Source organism: Lepus europaeus, chromosome 15 (assembly GCF_033115175.1).
Source record: "Lepus europaeus isolate LE1 chromosome 15, mLepTim1.pri, whole genome shotgun sequence".
Taxonomy (NCBI): domain Eukaryota; kingdom Metazoa; phylum Chordata; class Mammalia; order Lagomorpha; family Leporidae; genus Lepus; species Lepus europaeus.
The window spans coordinates 70,120,929-70,142,257 of record NC_084841.1 but is presented as its reverse complement, the minus strand read 5'-3'; the positions used below and the strand labels follow the sequence as shown (position 1 = coordinate 70,142,257).

The window sequence follows — 21,329 nt, the reverse complement described above, 5'->3', positions numbered from 1 at the left end:
TTGGAAGAGGAGCAGGAACTCAAACTCAAATGCAATGCTGATGTCCTAACTGCTGTGCCAAACACCCACCCCCCAACAAAGACTTTGATTGTGATTACATCTATAGAAAAACTGACATCTTTAAGTGTGAAGATGTAAAGACAATGGCCACGGGGTCCAGCGCTGTGGCACAACGGGTTAAAGCCCTGGCCTGTAGTGCCAGCATCCCATACGGGCACCGGTTCTAGTCCCGGCTGCTCCTCTTCCCATCCAGCTCTCTGCTATGGCCTGGGAAAGCAGTAGAAGATGGCCCAAGTGGTTGGGCCCCTGCACCCATGTGGGAGACCCAGAAGAAGCTCCTGGTTTTGGATAGGTGCAGTTCTGGTCGTTTCGGCCAATTGAAGAGTGAACCAGCAGATGGAAGACCTCTCTCTGTGTCTCTACCTCTCTCTGTAACTCTTTCAAATAAATAAAATAAATATTTTTTTTAAAAAAAGACAATGGCCACGTTTTTCCTGCTGTTAATGTGTTCTTTATTTTCTTTCTGTGTGATTTTCAAAGTAATATAAGTGTACTTCAAAAAGTTCACAGAAAATGAAATTGAAAAGTAAGTTTATTTTTGGTGCAAAAATGTATGAAGTACATGCATATGAGTGGTCTTCAAAAAGTTCATGGAAAAGGCATATGATGTGGGCACTGGTTCTAGTCCCAGCTGCTCCACTCCAATCCAGCTCTCTGCTATGGCCTGGGAAAGCAGTAGATGGCCCAAGTCCTTGGGCCCCTGCACCTGCGTGGGAGACCTGGAAGAAACTCCTGGCTCCTGGCTTCGGATCGGCGCAGCGCCGGCCATTGCAGCCAATTGGGGAGTGAACCAGCAGATGGAAGACCTCTCTCTCTCTCTCTCTCTCTCTCTGCCTCTCTTTCTCTCTCTGTGTAACTCTTTCAAATAAATAAATAAATCTTAAAAAAAAAAAAGACAAGACATGATTAACTTTTTGAAGATACTTCAAATGCAGAAATTTCAAAAATATTTTTGCACCAAAATACACTTACCTGGTCATTGCATTTTCCACAAATTTTTTGAAGTACCCTCATGTTATTACAAAATGGGGGACACTGACCCAAAGGAAATGGAACAGACACCACAAAAAGGCCTGTCTCACTGGCCTTGTCTATAAGCGTTGGGCCTGATGAGCTATCTCACTGACCTGGGATTGTCCTAGCCCTCTTCCTTGTAGCCCACCCGACTGATAGCAGCCCCTGATACATGCTTCTCTATGTGGAGCGCCCACCCGTGCTGGTGAAATGCCCCGGGCCAGTGCAGGCCTTAGGCTGTCATGGTTACTGATGGGAAATCAAGATCCTGAACGCTTGGAGGGCAGCCTGGGTCCACAGGCTTGGGACACAGGCTCTTTCTGGAAACTCTGACCTGAGGCTGGGGACACTGAGCTTCATCTCTTTGTCAGAACACCCTGCCTGTGCTTGCCCATTTCCCTTCTTTGTTTCATTTTTGTTCTTTGGGTTTAACAGGGCAGCGCAAAAGACCTCAGAAGGCAGAGCATGCTGTATCCTCTGCTGTGAAGCGGAAGCCTGCTGGGCGTTTGTTCTTTTTTTTTTTTTTTTTCCAACTTTGCTGCGGATACGCTGAGTATATTAGTAGAATAGACACTGCTTAAAAATAATCGAGTCTCATTAGGATGCCACATTGGAGAGATGGATGAGTGGACTGGGCATTGTGTTCAGGTAAAATGAAACACGAATCCTACTGTTTGTCATCAGATGGTGCTTGTGATTATTCTGCAAGGACAGTTACAGGGCATGGGGTACTACTTTCAAGCTTGAACAAGCCAAATTTTTCCAAAGGTACAAGATCCAAAATATGCAGGCAATAATAGATAGTTCATGTCATTTGCTTGTATGCCACTTTGTGATGAAATGAGAGTTTGTAAAGAAAATATGTATCTTCATTAGAAATCCTATGTACAGTATAGAAATGAGACAACCAGGTGCTAAAGCATTTCTCCCTCAAAAGCTTATACCACAAAGTCAGAAAGAGGTGCAATGACTCATATGTTGATGCTATGAGATTATCTATCAGTTTGTAGGGAAAACATCTAACTTAAAGATTATTGCTCCAAAGTTGGGAATCATGAGCGGGCAAGAATAATGCAAATGGGTTAATGTGTTTATAGAACAAGGATATGAACCTAAAGTACTGGACAAGTGTCTTTTTATTTTCAGAAAACACACATGCAGCACACTCAGTTTTCAGTGAGCTGCCTGGCCAACAGCACCGCCCAAAAGCACCCTCAAGATCTTGTACTTTGGTAATGAAAGGAGCTGAGCAGAAAACCCCATTGACTTAAAATCCTCTTTCCCCTCTTTTAGATTTGAGAAGTCCCAGGGTTGGCTTCCTGGCAGCTAACTTGCCCCTGTTCCCCTCTTAGAAGAAAAGCAAAATGAAGGCAGGGATGAATGATCAAGGAAACCTCACCTGGTGGACAGGATGGGCTGCTTTGTCCATTGCTTCAAGCCACCTGCAAGGCAGTGAAAGGAGAGGAGCTGTCACTGAGGAGCTGGACGAGTGCCACCTGCAGGGACTTGTTTGCCTTGAGCCCATGGTTCAGACAGACAGGTCCTGAGGCTCAGCTGTGTTCCACTGCTTTAAATTCATGATTGAAGGGCAGCACATTCTTGCTAGTGGATGGCAAAACCTCACATTCCACCAGGTATACTTAAAACAAATTATACTTATCCTTCTCTTTTACTAGAGTTTAATTAGTGCATGAGAGAGAATTCATTCACTCTTTGTTTTAACCAAGGTATGGAATTTACAGACATCAGTAAGGCTGAAAATAACTGGTACACTCGCTGCAAGGCATTGGCTGTTAAAATATGGAAATAGTAGTAAACAGCCACTGTCCTGAGTCCTCTTGCCATCATTTCTTGGGCATGGTGGCCACCTGTGTCTCTTCTGGAAGACAACATTCTCTTAGTCTTGCCTCCTTTATCCAAGCCCCAGACTATTTACCCAACCCATCTTGCTGATCTAGTCTAATTATCTTTTAAACTGCCTAGCTTCCAATCTTGGGATTCTCTGCAAAGTTGGGTTCATTTCCTCTGCTCGCCTATATTCCTTTTCTTCTTTCATATGCTCTTCTGATTTTATGCCACACTCTTCATAAACAACCTCCTTATCCCCTCTCTACTCCTAACTCCTGGACTGCCCTGTCTTCTCCTACAGCACCTCTCAACTTCTTTCTTGCATTTAAACTATTAGAGTAAATGCTCTATCTTCTTGATTCAGAGCTTCTTTGAAGGCAAAGATTGCCTCTTCATGAGATACTATTAATCCAAAAAAATCTTAAAACAGTGTCTTGGACAAATGAAGTATCCAAAAAATATTTTTGTGCATGAGTTGAAATACAGTCTAGCTGCTATCATCCCATTTCCCTGTCTGTCCTTTAAAGCAACATACATAGATGTTCCATAAATAATGTTCCATACACAGAGACAGTTAGTCCAGGAGGTTTCAAAGCCAGGAATTCCTTCAAGATTGGAGCAGGTGTGAATTCTCTTAAGGAGATATGCCATCAATACCAAGTGCTGTTGACTAATAGCTACCTTTTGCCATTGACTTGCTCTCACCCACCCTGCCCCACCTCTTGCTCATAATCAGCAGTTTTCACTACAGTTTTCAGGAGACTCTGGATCCTGACCAATGATCTTCATTCGCTCGGGAAGACACACTGAATAACATGGTGGTGACTGGGTGCTCAGGGCTCAGAAGCCCCTCTCCCAGCAAGCTTACACCCTTCTCTCTCTCCATTTGCATTACATGCTCACAAAAGGTCACCTCATCAGCCCCCCCCCCAATAAAGCTACATTATTACATTTAACTAACTTTGCTCATCTCCTTTTACTGTATTAACCTAAGACCAACCACCCAGTTAACTTAAAATACATAAATCCGGCAACAGGATGCTGGATCTGAACTGGGGCAATACTGGACTTTTTTAGGAAACACAGAGAGTCAAAGTAAGTGAGTAGCGGAAGATGCTTGTGTTCTTTGGAAATTCTGTTAGGAAAAAAACTGGAAGGAATAATGAAGACCTCATGTTTTACACTGAAGGTAAAGAAACAACTTATTGTCTCATGCTATGAATTTAGCATTCGCTCTTTCCTAGTCTAATCCCAAGAAGCTCTAAGGTGGCTGTTGGAGGAAGCCTTCCCCACTCAGAGCACAACTGGTAAGAAACGAGATCACTGAATTACCTTTTCATTTCTTGGTTTGAGGTTGCACAGAGGCAAAAAATCCTATTTCCAGACTGAGGCACACAGTTAAACACAAATGGTTTTCCCAGGCTGCTGTCAATGCTGACTTCGGCACCTTCCAATTTTATTACCTCCAGAGGCGGCCATTTTCCTTCGTCCTGTAATTGATAAGGAAGAAGTTCAGTATAGACAGCGTCACCAAGCAGTGAGAGAAGAACATGAGAAAGGAAAGGAAGCCTAAAATGATTGCTTTGAATTGCTTTGCTTTGGGATTCTGAAAGGAAAATAAAGCCAAAAGTGTCTTTTTTGGTAGATTATGTTCTCTGTGATATATTCAATGGTAGTTCAAATTTTCCAGCTATGCTATCTTCCCATATCCCTTTTGAATAGCCTCTATTAATATGTATTTTATTTGTGCCAACTCAGGAAAACATCGTTAGTTATTAATGCCCATTTTTTTCCATCAGAAAAAAAAAGGGCAGGCATTTGACCTGGTGATTAAAATGCCTGCATCCCATATCAGAGTGCCTACCTCTGACTCCTGGCTTTGCTTCTGATCCTAGCTTCCAACTAATGCTCACCCTGGAGAGAAACAGAGGACAGCTCAAGTAGTTGAGTCCCTGCCACCCATGTAGAAGACCCAGATTGAGTTCTGGGCTCCTGGCTTTGGCTCAGTGCAGCCCAGCTGTCATAGGCATTTGGGGAGTGAACCAGTAGATGGAATCTCTCCCTTTATCTCTGTCTTTCTCCATTTCTCTGTCTTTCAAGTAAATTTTAAAAAGCAAAAGAAAAAAATCATATGAAATTTGTATCATAAAATATATGTGATGGATAGTGACATAAAATCTATAGTTAGTACTCATAATTAAAATGTATTCAATCCTTATTGTGAGTCGGATCCTCTTCTAAATTCTTTAAATTAATTTAATAATTATTTAATAATAATTTAAATTAATTTCTTTAAAGAAAAACAGTTTAAAATACCATGATACACACACAGAATAAAACCACTTATAGGTAAATATATTGTGATTTGTATTTATTTTACAGTTCTATCTCAATACATCCTGTTCATTATTTGTGTCCTTTCCAAAACGATCTGCATTTAAATGTAATTTACATACCATGAAGTCACTCCTTGTACATATCCAACTCAATTATTTCTAGTGTATGCATAGAGTTAGGAAGCCGGCACCAGACTTCCGTGTTAAAACTTTTCCATTTGGTTCAAAATTTCCTTCTGGCATGTTTGCTGTTAATTGCTGTTGTCACTTACCCTATCACAGACAACCAAAGGCATGTTTTCTGTTCTTGCACATTTGTCATGCCTAGACATTCATATTCGAATGATCATAGCACATGTGCTCTTTAGAGGCTGACTGCTTTCATTTTGTGCAACATTTCAAGTTTCATCTATGCTGTAGAAGCTATCAGTGACGCATTTCTCCTCATCAGTGAACTCCATACTCATGGACTTGATGGCCCTTTTGGGTCCAGTTTGGGTTATCTACTCAGAAATTGATGGACTTTTTCCTCTCCAGTTTGGGGACTGCTTTGAAGAATGATACTATGAACATTTGTGTACAAGTTTTGTGTGAACGTCAACTTTCACTCCTCTTTGTTAGATTACTAAGACTAAAACTGCTGGGCCATCTGGTAAGGCAATGATCAACTTTTTAAGAAAATTTTTCCATTGTGACAGTACCATTTCATATTCCCACCAGCAGAGTATGAGTCCCTTTTTTTTCTTTTAAGATTTATTTATTTGAAAGGCAGAGTTAGAAACAGAAAGAGAGAGAGAGAATCTTCCATTTGCTGGATCACTACCCCAGTGGCCACCATGGCCAGGGCTGGGCCAGGCTGAAGCCAGGAATCTGGAACTCCATGCAGGTCTCCCGCAGGAGTGGCAGGGGCCCAAGTACTTGAGGCATGCTCCACTGCCTTCCCTGGGCACATTAGCAGGGAGCCTGATGGGAAGTGGAGCAGCAGTTACATGGAATGCTGGCCTCGCAGGTGCCTGCTTAACCCATTGTGCCACAATGCTGGCACCAGGATATGAGTCTTGTAGACTCTCAATACCCTCACTAACACTCAATAATGATTGTCTTTTTAACAATCATCATCTTATTTGGTGTGTCGTGGTATTTCGTTGTGATTTTCATTTGCATGTTTCCAATGACTGAGGATGTGGAGCACATTTATTAAATAACCATTGATGGGCCTTGGTGAAATGTCTTTCCAATATTTATTCTATGATAAAAAAATTCTGAGTGACCACATGATGAGTGAAAAGCAGCGAAAGTGAGGAAAATAAGTTTTGTACTGTGCATATCATTGGGTATTTAATAAATTCTTGTTTAATAACAAATGTGTGCCTTTGAATCTAAGTGTCTTCAATTGTGTGTCTTAGATCATGTGTGGTGTGCACCTGTGCAGGTGTATCAGTGAGATTTTTGTGTATGTCTTTAGCTTAGAAGTTCTTAACCTACTTTAGGTAATGAATTCCCTTAAGACTCTAATGAAAGCTAGGGAGCATTTTTTTCTTCCATATATATATATAAATGTATGTGTGCACATAGATGTGCAAAAAAGTTTTGGCAACTCAAGGGTGGATAGACAGAGGGTATCCTTCAACTAAAAGCAATAACATTGTATGACATCTTCCTGGACTCTGTCTTTTTAAAATCTTCATGACTACTCTAGGATGTAGAAAGTTAAAATTATCCCCATTTTCTAGGGGAAGAAACAAGCTTTTGACCTGATGTCTCCAGGGTTACATGGACAGAAACTAGGATAGAATTTAAGCCCTGGTCTTCTAGCTCTGTTTTCCCATACTACATCTGTCAAAAGTCTGGCTTCTTGGATCATTGGAACTGGGGACTGCTGGTTCTCAGGGTTTGCAGTTGATGGCTGTGGTATTCACTATTTCAAGAGACAGGAGCACGCACTGTGATGCAGCAGGTCTTATATTGGAGTGCCTGTTGGAGTTCCATTACTTTACTTCTGATCCAGCTTCCTACTAATGCATCTGTAAAGGCAGAAGATAAAGGTCCAAGAACTTGGGTCCTTGCCAACCATGTGGGAGACCTGGATAGAGTTCAAAATTTTCTAGTTTTGCCTGGCCCAGCCCCAAATGTTGCAGATATTTTGGGAGTGAACCAGTGGATGAAAGAACTCACGCTCTCTCTCTCTCTCTCTCTTCCCTATCTCTTCTGTCTCTCTTCCATCTCTCTGCCATTTTGCCTTTCAAATAGATAAATAAATCTTTTTTTTAATTTATTTTTTTTAACTTTTATTTAATGAATATAAATTTTCAGTGTACAGCTTATGGATTACAATGGCCCCCCCCCCCATAACTTCCCTCCCACCCGCAACCCTCCCCTCTCCCGCTCCCTCTCTCCTTCCATTTGCATCAAGATTCATTTTCAATTCTCTTTATATACAGAAGATCAATTTAGTATAAAGATTTCAAGTTTGCACCCACATAGAAACACAAAGTGAAACATACTGTTTGAGTACTAGTTATAGCATTAAATCACAATGTACAGCACATTAAGGACAGAGATCCCGCATGAGGAGCAAGTGCACAGTGGCTCCTGTTGTTGACCCAACAAATTGACACTCTAGTTTATGGTGCCAGTAACCACCCTAGGCTCTCGTCATGAGTTGCCAAGGCTATGGAAGCCTTCCAAGTTTGCCGACTCTGATCATATTTAGACAAGGTCATAAAAGACAGGGTGAGGATAGTAACCAATGATCCTAAGAGTGGCATTTACCAGGTTTGAACAATTATACAGCATTAAGTGGGGAAGAGGACCATCAGTACACACAGGTTGGGAGTAGAGCCATTGGTGGTAGAGTAGAGGTTATGATTACAAAGGAATGAGGCCCAAGTGCACTAGACAGGGCCTAGAACAAAGGACAGAGTGGTTATTAGAGGAGCTAAGAAAGGTGCTGTCTAAGCTACAATTAAGTTTTCTGATTGAGAGGCAAATATAACCTGATAGAAGGGGCTTGATAATAATCTGGTGGGCTTTAGGCCTTGTAAATTCAGAGGCCCAGACCTATCTATCTCTTCACATGGGGTATATCCTAAGGCACTCTGTTGACTTTCATTACTTGGCTGGCCTGGGAGGAGAGCTGGCCAGATAAATAAATCTTTTTAATAATTTCAGGAGATAGAGTATCTCCTAAAGCCATCAGTTTTCCTGGAAGATACTTTTGATCAGTTTTAGTAAAAAGAAGGAAGGTTGCACATCTTACAGTATTTGCCTATGGACAATAATATCACATTATAAAACTGACGAATATCCTTTCATTTGGTTTAATGCCTATACAGAGTGGCTTGTTACTTATATCATTTTCTCAGGAGCATCTGAAATGACAAAAATATATGGGGAAATAGGACTAAAGCCTGGAGATGTGATTTTGTTGGTAAATGGCAGGTGTGCTCATTTGCTAAGTTCAAGTACTGACCAGGTCTATGTTTTATGGACCCATTACAAAGATGAGATGAAGTATCTCATCTGTGCTGTCAGTCTAAGTATCTGTGCTGCTAGATCGCATGGGGCTACCTGTGTTCTCCCACATCTTCTGCTGTTGGAGAATTCAAAGGAGTTCGCTCACATGGCACAGGAAACACAATCAAGAGGAGTTCCTGAAGGCACTTAGAGCTCCATCCCTTTGCTCAAGTCGCAACTATGGGAGAAGAATGCAAAATGCTGGTGTGTGGGATTCAAATACAGGGGATTCTTTCTCCTGCATAGTGTCTGTAAGAGGCTTGCCTGCATCTTCACTTATTTCAGCCATTGATAAGAGCCTGCAGTGGCCCTGGGAGCACCTGTGCAGCAGGCATGGGTGTGCATTCTGCTGTGTTCTGTCTGTTTCAGTCTCGACTTCACTGGCCTATGGCCTCTAAGCTCCACTACTGCAGAGATGCAGGAATTAGGGGATGTTCTCCATGTAGTCTAACCTTAGTGCTACTTTGACCCAACCATTTTCCAAAAAAGAAAAAAAAAAAAGGTTTATCGACCCTCTTCTCTCTTACTCTGCCATGCCCTTGGGGTTTTTAATGTCTCCTTAAGCAAAAGGCAATCCCTCTGTGGGCAATAATTTGATTTTTTTTTCTTTCTTTTTTTTTTTTTTTTTTTTTTTTGGACTTGACGTGAAAAGCTAGATTCTTTAAATTCTTACTTATTTGAAAGGCAGAGAGTCAGAGCGGTATCTCCCAAGCACTGGTGTAATCCTCAAAAGTGTTTGTCATAACTGGGGCTGGGTCAAGCCAAAGCCAAGCACCTGGAATTCAATCTGTATCTCCCACATGTATGTCAGGGACCTGAGAACTTGAGCCATCACCTGATGCCTCTCTGGGTGTACACTGGGAGGGAATCTGGGACTTGAACCCAGGCACTCCAGATGGGGTATGGGCATCCCAAGTGGCATTTTAATTGCTATATCAAATACCCACAAACTCCTTATTTTTAATAAGACAGACTTCTAAAGGTTAGACTACCTTTTCATAATAGCATTGAGATTGTCTATCCAACCCTGTTTCTGTGAATTTCTCCTCATCCATAGAAATTGAAACTTCAGCGGGTGCTTCCCCTGGGAACACAGAATTGGAATTGAGAAAGGTTAGCTGAGTCTCTTGTGCATTTTGATGCAGGCTCAGGTGACTCAGGAGCCTTGAGACTGCCACTCAGCAGCAGGAGGAAGCCAGAAGTCAAAAGCTCAATCCAGGTCTCCCAGGTGGGTGGCAGGGATCTAACTTCTTGAGCTATCATGATTACATCTCAAGGTGCACGTTCACAACAAGCTGGACCCAGATTCAGGTTCCAATAGAGGATGCAGGCATCCCAAGCGGCACCTTACCCACTAGACCAATGCCCACCCCTTGTCGATGCTCCTTAAGTTGGTTTTGTTTGATTCCTGCCCTATGGCTTTACCAAAATCCCCTCTACTGTTGGCGTTGTGAACAGTGAGGACTTCTCTAAGATCCTGGTGTCCCCACAACTTTAGCTTTCCCTTTCCAAGGCACAGAGAGACTCTAAGTTCATTTCCCTGTCCCTGAGTCACATTGTAGATCCTGCTGCTTCGTGAGTGCAGGACTGATTCAGATCGCAGGGACGCTGAAGGGATCTACCCCGGAGCTCTTCAGTGATGTGCAGAAGCTGCAGACTGAGAATAGAACTCTGCCTTGTGATGCCAGATGGCCTTGGATCACGCGGCTGTTGTCTCTCCTGGAAATCATGTTTCTACGGAAATAACTCTGAAGGTCAGACTTTTCAGAAGAGAGCTAGTAAACACTAAGAATGATACAAGCTCAACTCAGAGAGAATCCACCTCTAAATTAAATGATTTCTATGAAGTCACACACAGAGAGAGACATGGCTGTCTGTTAGCGTGGGCTCTCAGCTAGAATGCAATTACATGCAGATATTTTCTAGGTGTTTGCTTTGGTTAACACTGTGGCTGGAGTGTGCTTGAAGTGTTTTCTTGTTGTTAGGCCGCCTTATCGAAGAAAAGGGGAACGGCTGGGGTGCTATACCCGTATGTTTCATTTTATCTGAAGCCTACAGCCATGAATATCCACAAACGAAGGCCGGAGGAAAAGGCATCTTTAGCCATGAGAAAGAGCTAACTCTCAGCGGGGAAGATAAATTTAGAGGGAAGGAAAGCATGTCCTAAAGCAAAACACCACATGAAAGGATGCATGAAAGACACATCCGGGGAGCTGTGCTTAAAGCTGCAAGGCCGATGCGAAGCTGGGGGATGAGTGTCCCTCAGAGCCTCATTAAGGATGCCAGGAGCCCTTTATCTCTCCATGTCAGTTTGGAGGCAGCCCTCCCCCTCCGTGACCAAATCAACACTGCTGGATGGCACGAGAGATTGGCCTCTGTCCATGTCCTGGCGGACGGGATGAGAAGAGCAGCTAAGCCTGGCACAGGCAAGAGGGAAGGCAGGATGCCAGGGTACGTTCATGGTAGTGACCTTTGCTGTCTTTGTCCTGAGCATAAATAGGAGCCTTGAGCCCCTAAGGACTGAGTCCCTCCCTGCACCACACACAAGGTTATCTGCGTATGCATGCATTTGTGCAGGTCTGCGTGTGCTTGCTGGTTTACTTATGCATGTCTTCCCATGTCCCCCTCCAGGTAAGCAAAGAACCGAGAATAGAGTGCAGGATGAGCATGTGCGTTCACTGCTTGCTCATGGAGTTCCCGAGATCCCGTCAAAGCTCTGCATTTGACATTTCCCTTTTGACTTTTCTCAAGAAATTGAAGACAATTTCACTGCCTCCAGAGTTCCAGCAACTCTTTGGTCTGAGTAGGAAGGCGTGAATAAGACACTTCAGCCTTCTTATGTCTTTCCCCTGCTTTTACAAGCACGCCTGGCTGCATTTGTGACATCAGCAGAGGTAACTGGCTACAAACTCACAATCTTGTGCTTTTTTCAGTCTGCCTGGAGTGAGGAAGCATTTTTCAGGAGTGATAACTACATGCTGGCTGCATCATGCCGTTTCCTGGCACTGGGGAGACTCTGGGCTCCAGGAAACACTGGCAGCCCTTGTGGCTGGAGGAGTTCATCCACACCAGACCAACACATGCTGCACTGTGCCCAGACGGACGGGCTGCCTGCTGACAGAGGCAGCCAAGGGGAGCAACACCTCGGCAGTGGAGTCAGAGTTAGAGAGGCTTGAAGAGACATTTTTGGCCTCAATTACATGGCTCATTTGTCATCATTTTTTTTAATTGGGTCCTACGCTTTCCTTTGGAGTATAACAACTACCAGCCAATACTTTAATCGCAACAGAAAGATTATGAAGTAGCGAGGCTGAGTCACTGTTCTGACTTTGCTTAATGTAAAAAAAAGTGGGATGGCTTTTGGTCTAGCTGTCAAGGTGCTGGATAAGACCTCTGTGTCCCATATTTCCAGCTCCTGACTCCAGCTTCTTGCTAATGCAGACCCTGGGAGGCAGCAGTGATGAACTTCTATATCTATGTGGGAGACCCAGATTGGGTTGCCATCTCCTGGCTACAGCTTGGCTCAGCCTTGGCTGTTGCAGGCATCTTGGGTATGAACCTGTGGATGAGAACTCTCTCTTAATATCTCTCTCTCTCTCTGTGTGTGTCTCTTCTCTGTCTGCTTCCAAATTATATCAATACAAATTAAAAAATAAAACAAGTCATTTAAAAGTTGTTAACTGTAAAATGAAGACATCATGAATCTTTTTCTAAAAAAAGAATTATTTTATTTATTTGAAAGGCAGACTTACAGAGAGAAAGAGAGAGAGACAGAGAGAGAGAGAGGTCTTCCACCTGCTGGTGCACTCCCTGGATGATGGCAATGGTCAGAGCTGGGCCAATCTGAAGCCAGGAGCCAGGAGATTCTTCTGGGTCTCCCATAAGGGTGTAAGGGCCCAAGCACTTGGGCATCTTCCATTGCCTTCCCAGACACATTAGCAGGGAGCTGGATGGGAAGTGGAGCAGCCAGAACTTGAAACAGCATCCATATGGGATGCTGGCACTGCAGGCAGTGGCTGTACACACTATGCCACAATGCTGGCCCTGACATCATGAATCTTGAGCTCTCTGATGAAATGCTTGTCTGAGCTCAGTGTACAGTAGCCTCCACATCTATGACCCTTAGTGGAATCCTTCAAAGCATAGAGCTGATCCCTACATATACCATGTTTTTTTCTATATGCTGTGCAGTGTTGCCACATGTACCACAGTTAACCTTCCATGTTTTATGTCCTGGTCCCTCTGCATCAATCACTACTTTTGAGCTTTGAGGCTATTATTAATTAAAGTTAGTGTTATGTGAACACAAGCATTGGGATGCTACAATAGTTGATCTTATTATCAAGGTGGTTCCTACATGATTAGTGGGAGGACAGGGTATGCAGCCTGGGTTTACTGGACAGAGAGTTGACTCACATCTTGAGTGGGATGTGTCAGGAGATCTCCTCACTGCTCAGAAAGGTGAGCAATTAAAATGCATCGCTTTGTGTATTTTTGGAATTTTTCATTTAATTTTTCCGGACCATGGTTGACCTTGGGTAACAAACCATGGAGAGTGAAACTGGAGGAGAGAGGACCCAAGACTTCTGAGTCGAGGAAAAGCGATTCCCTTTCTCTAAATCTCTTTTCAGATTCCCCCCATGGTTTTGCTTTTGTCAGCTGGGGGGTAATCTGGAGGAAAAACTCCTTTGCAGTTTGTCACATCGCTCTTGTGTTTAATTCCTGCTGATGGCTCTCTCGTCCAGGAGATGGGCATCCCTTGCCTTTATCACGACAGCAGCCTCCTGGCTGGGCTCCGCACTGTCAGATGCTTGACATCTCAATCTGAGTGGTCGGATGATGCCCACCCAAGGTCTGCTGCGGCAGCCCCGCCTGTGGTGCCAGTGGCCAATCTGTCACCCGTCAGCTCCAGATTCACCCTTTGTTGCTTGACTTGTCAGATTGGATTTGGCCCTTTACATATTTGGCTTCTGCAGCTGGCAGGAAGTAAAGCCATCAGTGCAGAGCACCGGAGGGACATGGCAGGAAGGAGGGGATCTTCTCGTTGGGTCTTGTGGATCGTTCAGAAGAAGCCGAGAGCATGTTGTGTTTTTTTTCCTCCACTCTTCAGCCCTGCAGGTTTTCTCTGGTGCTAAGTGCTCGCAGGATGCAACTTCCCCAGGGTTTTTGCAGACCTAAATTTGGGCAGTAGCGGTGTAGTGGGAGTCCCAGACAGAGCAGGTTTGTTTTCTAGCCTTGGTTTCTGCTCCACAATCCTCACCTCAGCCTTGTGAGCCTGGAGAAGTGCCTTCACCTCAGCTTATTGGATATCTCCAAGTGCATGAGGTTCCCAAAGAGGGAGGTTTCTCCAGCTCCCAGCTCCAGCAGCACCCACAGCGGCGCCTCAGCACCCTCTACGTACCTGATTCCCTGTGTGCCCAAACACCAACCTTGGATTCCCAAGCCCTGACTCTGTTCCAGTGGCTGTGCTGGTGTGGGCCCTGTGCCCTCTGGGCCTCACACATGCAACAGTGTGTACTCTTGACTCGCTGCACACCTGCCCAGCACTTTTGCTCTCCTGAGCCCCTTCAGACTGCTCCTGCTTGCTCAGAGCCTGTGGACTAGTTCTGCTTGTAGCACAGTTTCTCATCATGAGTGGGCTGTGAGCAAACTTCTCCACTGTGGTCTGACTCTCCACTTCCAAGTTTGTCATCCCTCGGGTAATCTCCTTCCGTCTTAACGTAGTTTTTACCTTTGTGATTACTCTCCTGTCATTGGCTAATCATTCTTTACATTAAACTTGCACTCTGTAACTTGGTTAAGCTTTTGCACTCAGACTGGATGTTTGGTGAAACATTCTAGGTGTTGCTTTGACGGTATTTTAAAGATGTAATTAAAATTCAAATCTTCCATAATGTGGGTGTATCTCATCCAATCAATTGGAGGCCTTAAGAGAAAACTTCTGACATCATCTGGGAGAAGTGGAAATCATGGCCTCCAGGAATTCAGACTTCAGTTACTACATCAACTCTTGCTGGGGTCTCCAGGTTGCCTGACTGCTCCAAAGAATTCACACTTGCCAACCCTACAGTCGCATGGTCCAATTCCTTAAATTTTCTCTCTCTGGTCCTTTGTCTTTGATATTGGTTCTAGCTTCTCTGGAGAATCCTGGCATCCTAGTATGTTGTGATAGTTCTAGTTGCTAAATGGATCCACACTAAGACACTCATGAACACAACAGAAATACCCAATTGAGGCTTTCCTGTTGATTTTTTAAAAAGATTTTATTTATTTATTTGAGGAGTAGAGCTACAGACAGTTAGAGGGAGAGACAGAGAGAAAGGTCTTCACACCCCAAATGGCCACAATGGCCAGAGCTGCGCTGATCCAAAGCCAGGAGCCAGGTGCCTCGTCCCGGTCTCCCATGTGGGTGCAGGGGCACAAGGACCTGGGCCATCCTCTACTGCTTTCCCAGGCCACAGCAGAGAGCTGGATCGGAAGAGGAGCAGCCGGGACTAGAACCGGTGCCTATATGGGATGCTGGCACCACAGGTAGAGGATTAACCTACTGCGCCACCGTGCCGCCCTTCCTGTTGATTCTTTTAAAAAAAATACTTTATTTATTTATTTATTTTAGAGGTAGAGTTACATACAGTGAGAGGGAGAGACAGAGAGAAAGGTCTTCCATTCACTTGTTCGCACCCCAAATGGCTGCAATGGCCAGAGCTGTGCTGATTCGAAGCCAGAAGCCAGGAGTTTCCTCTGGGTCTCCCACATGGGTGCAGGGGCCCAAGAACTTGGGCCATCTTCCACTGCCTTCCCAGGCCATAGCAGAGTGCTGGATTGGAAGAGGAGCAGCCAAGACTAGTACAGGTACCCATATGGCAGAGGATTAACCTACTGCTCCACAGCACTGGCCCCCTCCTGTTGATTCTTAATCCTCTATATAATCGGGATCCATCATATCTATCCAGTTTCCACAGTGGCTATCAGTGCCCCTGGAATGCACCACACCCATTTCAGCCTCAGCTCATTCCTCCCATCACTCATGCACTCCCATCTCTTCTCCTTTGGTCTGAATAGGATATGGCTCCTGAATATATGCAGGTGGTTAAGTCCCAAAGTCATGGATTGATGGTTCTCAGCATGTGAAGGCTGGATCCAGTTGTGTGGTTTGAGAGGTAGGATTAGTACAAGGTCCTTAGGTCATTGGAGGTGTGCCCTTGGGAGTCAGTTTTCCTGTGAGTGTTGTTTTAAGAGCCAAGTTGGGCCCTGCCACTCTGCTTCCTGGCTCACCATGGATCCTTCCTCCTCCATTGCCATCCTCCAGTCACACAAGAGGACCAAACCAGTGGGGCCTCTTGATCTTGGACTGTGAACCTCCAAAATTCTGAGCCAAATGAATCTCCTTCCTTCATAAGTAGCTTGTCAGGTGCTTCACTGTAGAAATGAGGAGAAGATGAATACATTCCTCTGTTCACATCTTTACTGTTCTTCCAGGCACAGCTCAAATTCTGCTTCCTTCATGAAATCTTTTCTTGTTCTAGCCATTACCAATCTCATTCTTCCTTAAACCATGCAAAGGAAATGTCTTTAAAGGGCCAAATATGGAGCTGAAAGGCAACATATTGGCCACTGGCACTAATTCATAGAGGACTTTGTGTAGTTCTTTTTTTTTTTGGGGGGGGGGCAATCTTTATTGAGATTGAATTCTTATCAGGCACTGTTTTATGCACTTTTGTTCTCAACATGACTTTCTGGTGGGAAACATGATGAATGATGCTGATGATAGTATTTCTCCTGAGTGTCAATTGCTTGCCAGACATTTTATAGTGTTATCTTATTGAACTCAGGTTTTCATAAGATAAATTACCTTCAATATTTTATATATGAGAAAACTGAGTCTTATTTATGGGCATGCACTTAAAATAGTCCTTGAGAGAGCTGGAATTAAACTGAAGGTCAGCCCGATAACTTTTTTTCTTAAAAAACAAAAAACAAACTGGATCCTGACCACCACTCATAGGATTGTTTGAGAAGTGAAGCTTACAGGTAGGTACCAATTAAGGAAGTGAATTTTTATAAATTAATTTTAGCCTTTTAATTTAAAAAATGTGATACTGTATACACACAAATAAAATTTACCATTTCAACCATTTTTAAGTGCAACCATTAGCATTATCCATCTCTGCACTTTATTCATTTTTCACACTAAATCTCTGAACCCATAAATAATAACTCTCCATTCCCCCACTGCCTCCAGTCACTGGTACTTACCACTCTACTTTCTGTCTCTGTATACCTCACTACTCTAGATACCTCATAGAAGGGAAGTCATGCAATATCTGTACTTTCGTGACTGTCTTATTTCACTTAGCATAATGTCTCTAAGATTCATCCATTTCAGAATTTCCTTCCTTTTAAAGGCTTAATAATATCCTATTGTATATACTGCATTTTGCTTATCTACTTATCTGTCAGTAACCATTAGGGTTGCTTACATCTTTAGGCTGTGTGCTTATACTAGTGTACAAATATCATTGGTGCACAAATATCTCTCCAAGTCCCTGCTTTAATAATTGAGGGATACGGACCCAGGAGTGGGATTACTGGATTTATGTATAATTTTTGAAGAGCCACCATATTTTTTCCCATACTGACCACATCATTTTATGCTTCTACCAGTGATACACAGGGTCCCTGTGTTTCCTCATCCTTGCCAATAATTGTTATCTCCTTTTTCATGGTAGCCTGTCTATTCAGTGTGAGTGATATCATACAGCTTTAATTTGCATTTTCCTAATGATTAGTAACTTCAAGCTTCTTTGAAATTCTCTCTTTTTTAATTTTGAGAGTCAAAGAGATAGAGAGGAAGAGAAACAGATGGCCACACAGAGAAAGCTCTCATTTAGTTCACTCCCCAAATGCCTGCAATGACTAGGGCAAGACTGGGTGGAAGCCAAGAGCTGTGAACTCCATCCAAGTCTCTCACGTAGGTGCAGGGCCACTTGGGCCATCTTCTGTTGCCTTCCTAGGCTTGTTATCAGGGAGCTGGAATAGAAGTGGAACAGCTAGGGCACTAACCGACACTTATATGGGATACTAGCATCGCAGATTGCAGCCTAACCTGCTGTTTTAAGATCTGTATATCTTGTAAAATGGCTAGATCAAGTTCATCAATATTATACCTCAAATACTTAGCAATTTTTTTGTAGTGGGGACACTTAAAATCCACTTTCTTTCTTTTAGCACTTTTAATCTTGGAATCATCTTTTCTGAGAGATTCTCCATCAAACACTCTATGTGTCACAGTTACCACAGAATTAAAGACTGTCTTCTTTCTCTGTGAAATGAAATGAGATTAGCAAACTGGGAGTATGTCTGTTATTCTTAAGTGAGACACTGTAAGATCAGGGTATTCCACCCGCCTTTTCAAAAGATAAACCAAAGATATATAAATAGGGAGTAAGAATGAACATATAATATGTGCTTAATTCCTGGGCAAAATCCATTGTGGGTCTCAAAATTAAGGTTGCCTGCTAATTTAGTGTTTCTAGTAAATGATAGAGAGAAGCCTTCCCATTAGAACTGCCTGCACTAAGAGAACCCCTCATGTTCTGCTGTGAAGCCCCAGGGAGCTAATGAAAGGGGTCAGGACACCTCTGGTGGTAATTGCTTTGTCTTATCCAAAGAGTTGACTGGAAGTTTCTAGAAAACTCCTTTCTGTCTGTCCAACCTCCATAAATTTTCTGAATGGCTCAGATAGCTGAAAAAAGAAATTCTACCAGTATGTCACTAACAGAGTGCAGGTGGTTTCTGAATGCTGTTTATCTTCATCTTGAGTAAAGATGAAAACAAGAGAATAACCCTTTAACCCTGAATCTTTATGCCCTGAAATCATACTATTTGTTGACTCTGGTAAAGTTTCACAACAATCCACCATGAGAGTCATGTTATTTGTATTCTACAAATGCAGACATGGCGGTAAATGAAGGAAAGTCATATGACCAAGGAAATGCGACTAATAGGTGGTGAAGCCAGGATGTGAATCAGGGTTTTTAACTCAACCACAACATTAGGCTGTCTCCCGGAAGTGACATTTATTTCATAAAGGCCAGATGTACTAAACACCACACTCACTTTACCTCTGGAGGTCAGAAATGTTGTTAGCTCCATCTCATGGTAGAAGAGAAAGGTTTGGTGGAGCTTGCTCCATGGATTGTCCGGGTCCACTTGGACAGCCAGAAGTAGGGTTGGGGCTGGATCCCGATCTGTCAGATCCGGAGCTGGTGCTCCTGATCTCTGGTTAGATGAGCTGCTTCATTGCCAGCCAAGGACCCAGGCAGATACAAACATCTCCTGAGCAGTATTACTTATTTTTCTTGACAATAGCTAGAACATAGCCATGCGGAAATGCTCAGTTACACCCATGCACACTGATCAAGGTGGGGAACTGTTAAGGAGCCCACAGCTCTGGTACCCAGCATGGTTTCTTCTGGAAAAAAAAAAAAATCTTGTGTTGGGGTCGGTGCTGTGGCACAGTGGGTTGAAGCCTCTGTCCACAGCATTGGAATCCCAAATGGGTGCCAGTTCGAGTCCCAGATGCTCTACTTTAGATCCAGCTCTCTGCTATGGCCTGGGAAAGCAGTAGAAGATGGCCCAAGTCCCTGGGCTCCTGCACCTGCATGGGAAACCAAGAAGAAGCACCTGGTCCCTGGTTTCGGATTGGTGCAGCTCCAGCCATTGAGGCCAACTGGGGAGTGAACCAGCGGGTGGAAGAGTCTCTCTCTCCTTCTCTCTCTTTCTGCTTCTGCCGCTCTATAACTCTGCCTTTCAAATAAATAAACCTTTAAAAAAACAAGTCTGGTGTCCTGCCGTGTTTCTTCCCAGCTATGTTATCTCTACAGAGGTAAGGTCCACTAGTTCTGTTTTCAGTGTTTCCTCTCCCTTTCTGGAGCTGGGTGAAGGCATTTCTCTGGTAGCTGAGGCCTTCCTTCAGTCCCTGAGGCCCCCCTGAGAGAGAAGCTGTCCCTGGAGAGCAGGCTATTCAGGACAGATTTGCAGATGGAACACCAACCAGAAAGGAGGTGTGACTTGAAACTGCACGGAGAAGTGGAGAAAAATGTTGTAATCACTGACTAGACCAACGCTTCAGGGTGATGTGAAGGGTTAATTTGTTATTTTGTTCCATATTTCCACAGAGGCAGAAGGATTGACTGGGTATTAATTTTCTCTTCAGTGGAAAAACACTTAGAACCTCAAAGCTAAGTGGTATTTTCTTATAAGATGTTTTAACCCTGAACGAGTTCTACTTCCATGCTAGTCACAAAGATTTAAGACATAAAAATGGATCCAGACTCAGCTTTGTAGTTCAAAGACACTATTCTTTGGGTGTGGATACTGTGATTGATTAGAAATGCTATTGAATATTAGCAATAAGTTTGGATCCCTTTAATGTTCTGCCTCCTTTGCTCCAAGGATTGTGCTGGTTGCTTTATGTATGTTAGTTTATAAAATAGGTCTTCAAATAGCTCATGGAAAATGTGTCTTATGAGAAAATGATGCATAGATTTCAAATGTTTTGCACCAGAATAAATTATTTTAATTCAATTTCAATTGTATTTTGTAAATTTGTAATGATTTCATGTCACCATTAGACACAAAATCAGAGGTAAGTTGAATACCCTTAAGTTAAAAAAATCAAGAAGAATTTCAAAACACATGGACCAAGAGAATTTTCTTCAATCTGTTGCCACAATTATTACTCCTTTAGCCAGCAACTAAAGTACCTTGCATTCTTTGTGAAGATTAGTCTTGAATTCTATTAGCACTTGGGAATATATCCCTTCCAAAAAGTGCAACCTGCTTGTGGAGCAGCGGGATAAGTGACTCTTGGGACGCTGCATTCCATATCAAGCGCCAGTTTGCTCATTTCATGGATTTGGATACAATAAAAGGGAGTGTGCCAGGAGAGAAGCTGGTTAGTCCTTTGCCTGATCACCCTTCATCCCTTCCTATCTTCTGGACAAGGCCTCTATTTCCTCCTGAGATTGCACGTTAATATGTGATGTCTTGCAGAGTACCATCAAATGGCTTTGATTTTATGTTCTCAACCTCATTCTTGGATTCCTTCCTCCCGTCTTCCAAAATATAGCACCTATATGATGGCTTTTGAATATAACATTTTATTTTCAAACAATTGTAGATCCATAGGAATTTGGGAAAAAAATAATGTAGACAGGTCCTAAGCACCTTTCACTTAGTTCCCAGCAGTGATAACATCTTATATATATGCTACAGGTGTGGAAGCTGTGAGACAGGCACTTCAGCAGAGAAGTGAGAGTTTGGCCTCAATGAGTGGGCAAAAATTTAATAAAATTAAGCTGCAGTAGAAGCTCAGAGAGTTTAAGCACCCAAGGAAAAAAAATGCTATTGAGATGCTGTTACATTCTCCTCTGGCCTAAAATGAGGGCAGACGTCACAGATATGTTACTAGTCCTGTGGTACAAGACCCTGCAAACAAAAGGATGCAATCAGCATCTAGAAATGTTTAGTGATGGTGCACTTGAATTTGTG

General features: G+C 43.2%; 1 protein-coding gene across 1 annotated transcript in view; it reads right to left on the bottom strand.

Moving 5' to 3' along the window:
* LOC133774319 (uncharacterized) overlaps positions 1-21,329 on the bottom strand; it is a 148,732-nt gene that overhangs the window by 18,433 nt on the left and 108,970 nt on the right. Inside the window, exons 9-10 of the mRNA XM_062211955.1 lie at positions 4,255-4,412; positions 2,474-2,516 (exon numbers count right to left, since the gene is read on the bottom strand). Coding sequence (XP_062067939.1) covers positions 2,474-2,516; positions 4,255-4,412 — 201 coding nt within the window. The remainder of the gene's footprint in view (positions 1-2,473; positions 2,517-4,254; positions 4,413-21,329) is intronic.